Source organism: Thunnus thynnus, chromosome 20, assembly GCF_963924715.1.
Source record: "Thunnus thynnus chromosome 20, fThuThy2.1, whole genome shotgun sequence".
NCBI lineage: Eukaryota > Metazoa > Chordata > Actinopteri > Scombriformes > Scombridae > Thunnus > Thunnus thynnus.
The window spans coordinates 3427444-3439628 of record NC_089536.1 but is presented as its reverse complement, the minus strand read 5'-3'; the positions used below and the strand labels follow the sequence as shown (position 1 = coordinate 3439628).

The window sequence follows — 12185 nt, the reverse complement described above, 5'->3', positions numbered from 1 at the left end:
ATGGGGGCCAAAATCCACAGTCCTCCTTGTTCAAAAATGTATTTAAAAGTATATCTGATGCTAATATGAAGCTTCAGCGTCCAAATGAGTCAAATCAAGTGGATATCTTTCAACGTTACAGTCTTCCACAGATGCAGCTGAGTGGCCCTATGAGCTCCGCTGATACTACGTAGAGCTTTCTAGCTGGATGAAACCAAGAAGCTTAAAGGGGGGGGGGGGGGGGGGGGGGTTGTAGCAAGAAGAGTTAAATACAAATAAAAACATGCAGGAAAGTGACTTGTGTCCATGTACTATTTGGGTATGGTTAATTAAAAACACTTATTGTAGAAATGGAGTTAACCATTTCTGAAGCCATCCAATTTCAAATATTTGGGCACATTGATTAGTTTCATCTCTATTTGCGTGTTTGTTGTTTCTCAGATCATCTGCAGTGCCTGGCTGTCTTGATGTTCTTTAATGGTGGATCTGTTCCTACCAGCCTGACTTCAGAGTTAAGTGTTTTAACCTCACCTGTCCTGTGTAATACCTAGTAAACTCAGGTCTCCACTTTCTTGAGTTTTTATACTCAAGACGAGAGCAAACATGCCCAACAGGAATCTGACATTGAAGAAAAAAACTCAAATCCTACACAAACTGGTTTTATTACACCACAATTGATCCTGGTCCCTCTGACTTTTCCATTTATGAAAGGGGGGTATATTCAAGCTAAAACATGTTGCTCTCTAAGCTTTAAATGTAAACACATATCCAGATCAACAGATCAAGGATCTAACAAATCTCCATCATTGCTCTCATCTACAGGCTCAGTGAATTAGATGTGGAAGGTTTGTCAGTGTGTTAGAGGAGACTCTGTAGGACAGACAGCCAGTGAACCAGTCCGCATACAAAATAAATGTTAGAGCTCTGCTTTTTTTAATATGTTTTATTCAAGTTTTATTACAAACTGGATTATCTAAAAACAGGAAATAACCAACCTGCACACAGTGTTCAACTCAGGACTCAAATTTATTGAATATTCTACTCAAGTAGAGAGATGTCCAACAGGTGTTACAGAAATCACGATCCAGGAGAACTTCAGCTCTATAAACATCAGCAACATTCTCAACATCTAACATGTTAAAGACAATGTTGTGACTGTCTCCTCAGAACACCACAGTGATTAAATGGACTCTTGGTTGGACTCAGAGCAGAATGTCCAGAGCCACAACCAGAAAAACAAAGACCACCAGAAGTTTCCTGAGTGGTTCATTATACTTGTGTTAGAAGAAGAAAAAGATCACAACATAAAACTGAAATCATCACTTTGTCAATAATTGTTGATATTTTTGGCAATATGGATCATTTAAATGTATATTTTTTTTTAAAATAATTAATTAATAAATAATTAATAAATTAATTTTTTTGTGCATGAAAAACAAAACCGCAACATCTGAATCTTAAAAAACAAAGACTAAACGTTGTCACCATTCACCACTAATGTCCTTAATGAGTGAGTGGTGTTAGAGAGTTGCCTTAACATTCTGAAATTCAACAAAAGGAAGAGCAATTTCTAAATTAAAGAAGAGACACTTGAGTTACTTATTGTCCTAACATGTTTGAAAATAAAGAAAAAAACACCTCCCTCCTCCTTTCCTTCCTCTTCCCCAACTTCACAAGCATAAATGAAACCTCTTGTAAATTTAGATAAAGATAAATGGACAATTCTGATGTTAAGCTACAGGCACTTCAGCCACCCAATGTTCTACCTTACTCACTATTATGTATTAGCAGATACCCAAGTAAGTGCTTTGCATGAGCTAATTGTGTAATGTAGCAAATATTCAGTATCCTCATACTTGTTGTCACAAAAGTTTTATATTGACAAAATTAGAAGAATTAGAAGACAGTTAAACCACATGTAGCCTGCAGCATGTTTCTCTAAAACATAATCAGATAACACAGTATATTCTGTAGAACCCATTGTGGTGACATAATGTTATATACCATGCAGCTACTACACAGACAAAGAAAAGGTCAACTTGGAAACATAAAGAATATTCACACACCATCATAGTATTATCAGATAAATTACAATGCTAATGTTAACTTTTAATAAGGTAAAAGCAACAAAAAAAGTCATGTTACCTAACCCAACTGTAGATGCAGATGTAAATAAATGTGGGGGAGTAAAAAGTATAATATCTCTCTCTGAAAAATAGTGGAGCAGAAGTACAAAGAAAATACAAGTGCAAGTACAAAGCACTTGCTTAAATGTACTTAATTACACTCCACCACTGGTTGTTATCAGTTTAAAGACAGATCAACACTCATTTCCTCACTTTGTCACTGTTCTTACTCAACTGGGCAAAAGAACACAGAGCCGGATTGGCTATAAATGTAGCAGCCTGGATAAACAGGCTTGTTGAATCGAGCATTAAAGGTCTTGATGTGACTCAGTGTGCTAGAGGAGACATTGTAGAAGGACAGAGTGCCAGCAGGCCAGTCCAGATACACTCCAACTCGTTTGCAGCCAGTACAGGGAATGGAGCCACGCCACCACTGATCACAGTGCCCCGCAAAGAGCTCTGGTTTCATAGTATTTCCACCAAAACACCATGAGTTATCACTACCTCCTAAATAACACAGGATACTGTCTCCTTTCCTGTCAATTTGTTTGTATGTGACACCTACAGCTTTATCTTCATTATAACCATCACTCCACTCTATCTCCCAGTAATGGCGCCCAGTTAGCCCCTCTCTGCACAACACCTGAGGGCAAATATCAAACCTTCCTGGGTGATCAGGATATTCCTGCCTTGCTCCATGTGTCACCTTCTTGTCGTTATCAGAAAGAATAAGGTCGTAGTTTACTGTGTTCGGGTCCAGGGAGAGATCACAGGCATCTGATGGAGAGAACAAAACACAATCCATTCCTCGTCATCATCATCACCCATCATCCACTGCAGTTTTCAAAAACATGCACTATTAAAATAATGATATTCACACCTTGTCCGCCCATTTTTTAATGCTGATATTTCACTAAGGTTATAGTATTGAGGGCATTAGCAGTGTGTTGCCTATATATTCAAATCAATTTAATGTCACCCTGTTGAATAAAAAGCATCAATATCTATTGAAAACTTTTAAACTTCTGAGTGATCCCAACTTTTGAATGCTAGTGTGTACATACAAATATGTGGTTTACACTACTTCATATGTTTTGTTACATGTAGATAAACAGCATTTTAGCATCTCCTAGTGGTTGCTTTGAAGATTACTGTCAGCTGATTGTACTTGTTCTCTATGGGTTATTTGTGATCACATGGGTAGGGTCGTAGTCTCAGACCGGCCATTTTGATTGAAATTTTGTGCAGCAAGGAACTCTCTCTGTTTAATCCTTTGCATTCACCTGTGTTGAACCTTGGAGAAGCTTTGTTTGTAAGTTTATGTTACATGTTTTATCTTTATGGATAAGGACTGATGCATATATTGTTGTTTTATTTCATATTCGGGGAGATTTATAAATAATTACCTAAATCCCTTTTTTGGCAACATGTAGTGCAAATATTGCTTTAATTGTGTAGTATTAAGCAAGTATTTACATTTCTACACTCTTTTTACTTACATTCAGAACATTTTCTTGTGTATTTATTTTCAGTTTCACAGAGTTTCTGGAAAAGCATTGTAAGAAAGCATTTTCACGCAGATATACAAGTAAACAGACCCCAACTTTACTTCCACGTCTGAGTCATCATTTAAACCTTTCAATGCCTAGTACACCTGTTTAGCTATCTGTCACTTTGTGTAGAGCCACGCACTCAGGGTACAGAATATCATATATGGGAAACTGCCCCCCCGAATGTAAAAATAAATGCATGAAAAATGACTTACACCAGATTAAAGCACTTTTGTCTGTGATGGTTTCCACATCAGGAGGGACGTCAGGCTTTGAAAAATCATCAGTGACCAGTTTGCCCTCCTTGTAATGGTAGATGGTTGCTCCTTTGTATTTCTCATTTGCTGTAGCTGTTACAAGGAAACAGACACTGCTGCTTTCCTTGAGAGATTCGGCAAGATCATGGAAAGCTTTGGCTTTTTCTCTCATTCTCATTAACACTTCATCTGAGAAGTACCAGTGTTCTTCATTGGTACTTCTTATTTCAGGTGAATCCAAGTAGTCGGCCATCGCATCAAGGCAGGGATCAACACTTTCCACAGAGGTGAAAACAAAGCACAGAGTATTCTTTACATCTGGATCAAAAACCTCTCTATCCAGCTCTGACTGATTTTTGACGATCTTTGTGTTTGTTCCCTCCATCATGTCTACACAGGACCTAATGACAGTGATTTCTCTCTCCTTATGATCCATCCACTTGCTTAGTTTGTCCTGACTGAATGGTGACTTGTCTCTGTCTTCAAAGAGTTTTTTTAATGAGCTCTCATCTTCTTCGCCTTCACGGATGGAGGGAAATGTCTTCTTCATGGTCTGTTGGAGCGCAGATGTGAAATTATTACATAGTTTTTGGAAAGTGCTCAGCGTTTTGCGAATCTCCGGAAAATCCTCTGACACTTTGTCTTCCAAGGAATCGTTGCATCTCATTTTTATCTCCCTAACACCTTCTAGAGCATCTTCAGCTTTCCTCACTAGTCCAACACTGATATCACTCATCAGCTCAGCAGCTTTGGAATCCAAATTCTTCAACGGCATCAGCCAGACCTTCAGTGGAGCAGCATGTTCTCCCTTCTCTCCCAGTAGCTTTGGAAGCTCTACATAGGTCTTCACTGCATCTACAAATGTTGCAGGGTTGCTTTCAAGAAGGAGGTCCCCGTAGAATTTGCAGGAGAATTTGTTTGTCAGGTCTTTTTCTTCTTCAGTAAGCTTGATGTCAACATGCCCATCAATATCAAATGATGGAATCTTCTTTATCACAGCTTCCATGCTGCCCTGGATGTTCTGAACGCTGCTAGCATCTAACTTCTCACTGTCAAATACAAAGAAAGCATTTGCTCCATAAAGGATGCCAGTGACTACATGTGTTGCAAGGCCCTTCTCAATAACATCTGTTTGTTGTGTGTCCATGGTTCCAAGAGTCAACGACAACTGCTTGAAGTTGGTGGTAGCTTTGTACTGAAACGTCACTCTGCTCTGATTCTTGAATTTCTTTTGATCGTTCAGGTATTTGGCAGATCCTCCAACTTCAATCAGCCTACCCAGGAAACTGGCCTTCAGGGAAGCATCAACGTCCAGCAGAGTAGATTTGGATTCAATGGAGTCACATGCCGTAATCTGAAACTCACTGCTGGGATTAGAGGTTTCAGTTGTGTTCTCTTGTAGAGTTGTTTTATCCCACAAGGTGAAACCTGCAGATATTAAACATCAACCATGTGTTAAAGCAGAAAAATATTCTGTTAATGTTCAGCCACATGTGGAGCTATTTTCAAGCTAACTTTCAAGAAGGAGGAGTTGAAATGTGGGAGACTGAAACAGCAAGTATACTCCAGACTTCAGTTATGTAACTCCAAACATACAAACAATGTTCTTTTTTCCTGGATTGGCAGTCCCCAGCTCTACAGAGGAGTCTGTTCAACTAGGTTTGAGGAGCAGCTTTTTATTTGGAGGGGACCAGTTCCTCTGACTCCAAGCTGTCCCAAACCAGTCCAGACCCCCCAGTCACCAGGGCCCAGATCGAAGTGGTCCCATCATTCAGATATGGTTGGATAAAATAAAACATAAATAATAATAACAAAAGATGGATAAATGAGTATGCAAACAAGTTAATAAAAATAAATAAATAAATAATAATAATAATAATGGTAAATTAAAAAATTAAAAATTAAAAAAGAGAATGAGAATAGAAACAAAAGAGAACATGTAGGTGTATAGAGTGGGCAAATTTTTCTTACTACTTAAAGTGATATCAAAATTAATATTAATATCAATAATAGCAATAATAATTACTATCACATTTTATAATAATAAAAATAATAAGAAGAAGAAGAAGAGTAATAATAATAATAATAATAATGATAATAATAATAATAATAGTATCATCATCTTTTTCATCCTAATTATCTATCTAATAATGGATAGTCCTTTATAACAAAAAATATCCACAGTAAACAACATTATAATCATCATTCTATAAACATGTATAGTAATGTTAATAATAATAATAATAATAATAATAATAATAATAATAATAATAATAATAATAATAATAATAATAATAATAACAATAACAATAACAATAATAATAATAATAATTATTATTATTATACAACATCATCCTTCTCCTGATGTCAGTAAAAATAAAATAATAAAAAAATAAATAATTGAATGCATCCTAAATTCTGCCCTGACCTGCCCCAGATCCACCCTGGCACCTCTTTGTCTTTGAAGGCCAGAGATGCCCTTGTAGCAGCCAATAACATAATAACTACCGTTAATGTAATAACTGTCAATAATATAATAATATTTCCATTCTTAATGTAATAAGAGTCAATAATGTAATAACTTACCCATGATGTAATAAAATTTCTAAACCAATAATATAATAACTTGTATCATACACATGTTGAAAGGTAATTAGTGATTTAGTGCAGTGCAGTTTATTTAGGTGAGCTTCATGCACATTTGTATATCCTCTTTGCATATCCTCTTACACTAAATATATAATGCAATACCCTGCCAATAATGTAATGTCTTATTACCTTATGCACAAAATGTTGTTGTGTTATTGGTTTAGAAATTTTATTACATTATTGGTAAGTTACATTATGGACTTTTATTACATTAAGAATGGAAATATTATTGTGTTATTGACAGTTATTACATTAATGGTAATTATTACATTATTGGCTGCTACAGCCCTCAGTGAGCACTGTAGCTATTATTATTATTATTATTATTATTATTATTATTATTATTATTATTATTATCATTATTATTATTATCATTATTATTATTTCTTTTTCTTTCTTCCTTCCTTCTCTGGTCATGAGATGAAGGAGTCTGTTGTTGATGGGCAGCATCTCTCAAACTACAGGTAAATAAGAAGGTAAGTAAGTAAGTAAAAATTAATTTAGGTACACAGAACAAGAGCATAACTTTGGTTGAACTTTGGTTGGGACATTTCTTTTTTCAGACGGCCAAAATACACAGTGTATGTGTTCCCTTGCTCTCGATCTGTCTCTTCCCTTTAATATGCTCATACATACACACACACATATTGTACATTATGTATATTTACTTCAGTGAATATGTCCTGTATGTGCATAAAACAGGACTTGTAGCCTGAATTGGTTTCTGATTTTAAATAGATATTTAATAGATTTTCATAATAAATGTTAAAATAAAATAAATGCATGATAACGTGTAGGTAATGTGCATTAGGTGAGCATTCCTATGGAAGCCCAATTTTAATGTTAAATGATCATGGAAATGGTGCATTTGTATGGAAGCAAAGAGTGGCCATACAAATTTGAATCTTACAAGAAATTAATTAAAAAAAATAATTAAAATTTAATAGTGAAATTTGTGAAAAATAGTGAAAACCATGTGTCTTAATTTATGGGGTTTGAATTCCCCTGAAATTTAGAATTTTCAACAACTTATTTTTTCACTTGTCACGCCTCGGACACACAGTCTGCATGAGCAGTGCGTATGCGTCGCGGAACCTCTTGCTTTTCATTTTGGCGCCCATGTTATCAGGTTAGAGCAGCCACACAGCCCTGCTGCTGCGTCGCGTCATCTAGAGATTCGAGGTCTTGTCTATTTTCTCCACGTGACGTGCGCGGTACTCAGCAAAAATAGACATGGAACACGATCAATTCAATTCAAATCTAAAAAGTTAGGATCAAGTTTTTGTTTTCTCCCCATGCTGATAAAGTGTGTATGATGTAGCAAGAGAGATACTTTGGAGAGTAAAAACATCCATTTTTTTCTGTCTTGTCCAAGCATTTGAAAAAGAAAAGGAATTTACTGTGCCTTGAATTTTTGGGGTTAAGCATTCCTTTTCTTATGGGAAACATTGAAATCAAATCTTTAGTCTGATTCATAAATTTAATCTTTTCTGTCCTGCGAGATCATTTGAAATTCTTGTCAGCAGATCTCAGACAGGCAGAGTAAGTAATTCTATTACTCCAGTGTTGTCTACATCAAGTTTTACCAGGGATTAGTTCATCCTGCCGAGCATCATAGAGCATCCCCAAGGTGAAGGGTCGACCCAGTGCAGCTACTTTCAAGAATTCTTCAGACATGTTGTCAAACCTGTTGGGGAACATGACACAACATAGATCAAAGCAAACACACACAACCTTCAATATTTGATTCAATTAACTGAAGTTAGTGTCATACAGGTAGACAACTCTCCACCTTGACATAGACAGAGAGGGAAAAAACAAGAAAGAGACCAGCAGACAGCTTATTGGTCTTGGAAATATTTCCAAATTAAAATATAAAGAAAGAAATATTTTCACCCTGTTTGTCCTTACCTGGTGTAGTTGTGTAGATCAGAGTCTTCTTGACCTCTGACTGGAGCTTCCAGTCTGACAGTCTGTCATACTGTGAAGTTAGTTTTATCCTGTTCTCTCTCCTACTGATTCCTCCCCTGACACGCCTCCTGATATGACTGCAATCTGATTTTAATTTTGTGGCAGTTATTCCTGTTATCTCACATACCATGGGCCCTCTCTTACACCAAGCGCACAGTGTGCCAAGCTTGACGGAAGTGTCCTCAGGATTTTAAGACCAACGCAGTTGTCATTTTCCTGTCCAGCGCCCACGTTCTTTAAATAGTAAATGTACTTGGACCCATGTTGATCTTAAAATGAAGTGTGGTCAGGCGCATAGTTGGCACATTGCTATCTTGAGGCAGCAGAAAGCGATTGAATGATTGATCAACAAAAACCTGGTCTGAAGTCAATGGCACAGTATTTCACTGTTATTTTAAGGTCACATTATCAGGATAGTAATATGCGCCTTCACAGGCGGATGCACAACACACATCCTGCTTGTTACACACACACGGACACGCAGCAGCATACAAACATGCAAAAGATTACAAATAAAATGACTACAATGTGAAAGATTATTATTGTGTACATTATCATATTTTTAAAAATACATGACATAATGGTTAGTCATAATATTTATCAGAATTAGCAAATCGCAGTAATGACAAATGAAATTGTCTAATTATTTGGCCAATTGTGGCAATACACGGAGGTATTTAAACAGACCCGTCAGGTTGAGTGTGTCTGTCAAGACCCAGCAAACACACGAAAACACGAAGTGTGATATAAAGAACGTTTAGAGTGCTGAAAATGCGCTTCAGATGTTTGGATAAGTCAGCTGGAACATTACAATACAGCCCTCAGAAGGTAGGGGCATTCTTTGTGGCATGTTGTGTGTTGTATAACCTCCCAATACATCATGGTTGTCTCTTTGAAATAAATGAGGACACAGTACAGGACTTTAGAAGGCGTGATGCTGAACTGCATATGCCGATGCCAATGAACCCAAATACACCAGCAGCAGCATGGGTGCAGAGGGATCAGCTGGCAGAAGAGCTGCTTCATCTGTAGCCTGGTAAGCAAACTGAATGTTTTGATTGAAAAAATAAGTCCAAATATTGCATTTATTTGGACATTTTAAATTACTTAACATTTTAAAAATGTTATGTTAAATTGCCTACCCAGGCATTCACTGTTATCAGAGTTACCCAAGTGCAAAGAGAGGCAGAACACTGAAGAGCCACTTCATGTGATTTATTCACCTGGTAAAACAAAAAACACAAAGCTATCTAATGAAGTACTGGCGTCAAACTGCGGCGCAGAATATAACAAACAGAATTTAGATAGAACTTCTGTGACAGGCAGTTACTCACTAATGAAAGCAGTCTTGAAGATTTAGCAACCAGAACACACTAACAGAGGGTATATATATGCTCAAGGAAACAGGTGAAAACATTGATTCAACTAAAGAAGGTATTGGCTTCCACTACTATGAACAGCTCCTAGCTGCTGCCTGCAGCAGGATGAGCACCTTGGAGAGCGCCGCTGCGCACAGTCTTGTGTATGATAATTTCTTATTATATGATTAAACAATTTTTGAACAATAATAAACAAATATTCTCAACATACATAATATTTTTGAGATTACAGTGATCAGGTTCCATACGTTCAGCAATTTACACCTCGCTGATTTTACCTGTTCCTCCATGACTGAACGAAACGATTTTCAAGAGAACTAAATCTGTAATTTAAAAAAATAAACCTTTTCAAACAAGTGAAAAAGGAAATGAATTTACTGTGACATGAATTCTTGCAGGAGGATGGGAATCCATTAATAAATTAATATTTAATGAATTTAGCTTTTCTGTTCCATAAGATCATTTGAAATTCTTGTCAACAGATCTCAGACAGACAGAGTAAGTAATTCTATTACTCCATTGTTGTCCACATCAAGTTTTACCTGGGATCAGTTTATCCTGCCGAGCATCATAGAGCATCCCTAAGGTGAAGAGTCGACCCAGCGCAGCTACTTTCAAGAATTCTTCAGACATGTTTTCGAACCTGTTGGTGAACATGACACAACATAGATCAAAGCAAACACACACAACCTTCAATATTTGATTCAATTATCTGAAGTTAGTGTCACACAGGTAGACAACTCTCCTCCATGACACAGACAGAGAGGGCAAAAACAAGAAAGAGACCAGCAGACAGCTTATCGATCTTAGAAATATTTCCAAGTTAAAATATAAATAAAGAAATGTTTCCACCCTGTTTGTCCTTACCTGGTGTAGTTGTGTAGATCAGTCTTCTTGACTTCTAACTGGAGCTTCCAGTCTGATGGTCTGTGATACTGTGAAGTTAGTTTTATCCTTTAATTGTGTTGCAGTTTGTCCTGTTATCTCACATACAGATCAGAGAAGTCTGAAGAGAGATATGTGCAGCCCTTCACACAAAACTAAATAAGATACTCCTTATGTATGTAATCCTTTATGCGTGATCAAATGTCTGATATCAGTCAAAAATAATCAGGAGTTTAGTTTTTAAATAAATGATATTGCAAGACTTTGGCCCAATCATTGTACTTCATTGTATTTCTTACCAATTTTTATGTCTCATTGTCACCATGATGTGAGCAATTTCTGACAGGTACATATATAACATCTATCTGCTGCTCATTTTTGTGTATGTTTATGTATTTTATTAATTTATTTAGTACATCCTTTACCTTTCTATCTTTGTTTGATCTGTTCTTTTGCACTAGATGTTTGTCTGATGGCTGTTGTTTAGATGTTGTGAGGTGTTTGTCATGACTGATGTAAGCAGTTCTGCATACTCTCAAGGCCCAAGACTTATTTCCCCTTTCGGGAACAATAAAGATAATCTAATCTTATTTTATCCTATATCCATCAATGAGCACCAAAATCAGATATTAGAGTGTGCTTCAAGCTCTTTCTGTTAATTTTCAGATTGTCCTGAAATGACTGGTTAGCATGATGAGGCTTTTTGGTTGGATCTGCCTTTCTCTGTGACATGCAGATGACTCAGCACATCTCATTCTGCATCCCATAGCACTTGGTTTGAAGTGACAATGTGATCCAGATATGATATGTCCTAAAATAAGGTGTAATATATGGATTAAGGATGAGTGTGCTGATGTTTTTCCGCACCAAAGCCCTTTGTAGTGAATGGCAACAAGGAGGAGACTTAGGTCATTAAATTATTGTTTGTTTGAAATTTTAGTTTATGAAGTTTGACCACGCACCATTTGTGCCAAATCAAAAGGACTAACTTTGTTTTCAAGGAGGGGCACTGGTTTAGGGTTCATCTGTTAATTCTGCTTTTTTTTTCTTTCCAATTATTTTTTGTGGTTGAAGTAAATTTGAAAGGTTTGAACATAACCTCTGTGAACTTTTGCCTGAACTAAAAATGACAATAAATTTGTTTCAATTTCTACCAAAACGGCGTTCATATGTCTTTTTGTGGGAGTGTCAAACCTTGATCTTGTCAAAGGATGTGGAGAAAGTGTCATCAAAACAACAGGATAACAAAATGTTACAATCTTTTTAGAAACAGATTTCCATATGTGGTGTGAGGGAAATTATTATATGAATATGTACAAAGGCTTGTGTGAACTTGTGAAAGATTAAAATGCTTAGTGAACGTTATAGAAACCATGCTTGTGTGTCTGA

The 12185-nt window shown here is 36.5% G+C and overlaps 1 protein-coding gene across 2 annotated transcripts; it reads right to left on the bottom strand.

The window, feature by feature from the left end:
• Window positions 1-992: 992 nt before the first annotated feature.
• Window positions 993-10498, bottom strand: LOC137172191 (stonustoxin subunit beta-like). Of its 2 annotated transcripts, XM_067576485.1 has the most exons (4): window positions 8473-8690; window positions 8148-8248; window positions 3871-5340; window positions 993-2882 (listed from the first exon to the last, which is right to left on the bottom strand). In XM_067576485.1, the coding sequence occupies exons 2-4, from the start codon at window positions 8236-8238 to the stop codon at window positions 2332-2334; spliced, it is 2112 nt and encodes a 703-aa protein (XP_067432586.1). In that variant the 5' UTR covers window positions 8239-8248; window positions 8473-8690; the 3' UTR covers window positions 993-2331. The 2 variants fall into 2 exon arrangements, with proteins under 2 accessions (XP_067432586.1, XP_067432587.1); XM_067576486.1 differs by lacking the exons at window positions 8148-8248; window positions 8473-8690 and adding an exon at window positions 10454-10498.
• Window positions 10499-12185: the final 1687 nt, after the last annotated feature.

Excerpts from the sequence above, each read along its gene's own strand:
- LOC137172191 (XM_067576485.1), bottom strand. The coding sequence starts at position 8,238 with ATGTCTGAAGAATTCTTGAAAGTAGCTGCACTGGGTCGACCCTTCACC. Across the intron at positions 5,341-8,147 it reads GCAGGATGAACTAATCCCTG|GTTTCACCTTGTGGGATAAA; the intron begins GTAAAACTTGAT and ends TAATATCTGCAG. Across the intron at positions 2,883-3,870 it reads CAAAAGTGCTTTAATCTGGT|ATGCCTGTGATCTCTCCCTG; the intron begins GTAAGTCATTTT and ends TCTCTCCATCAG.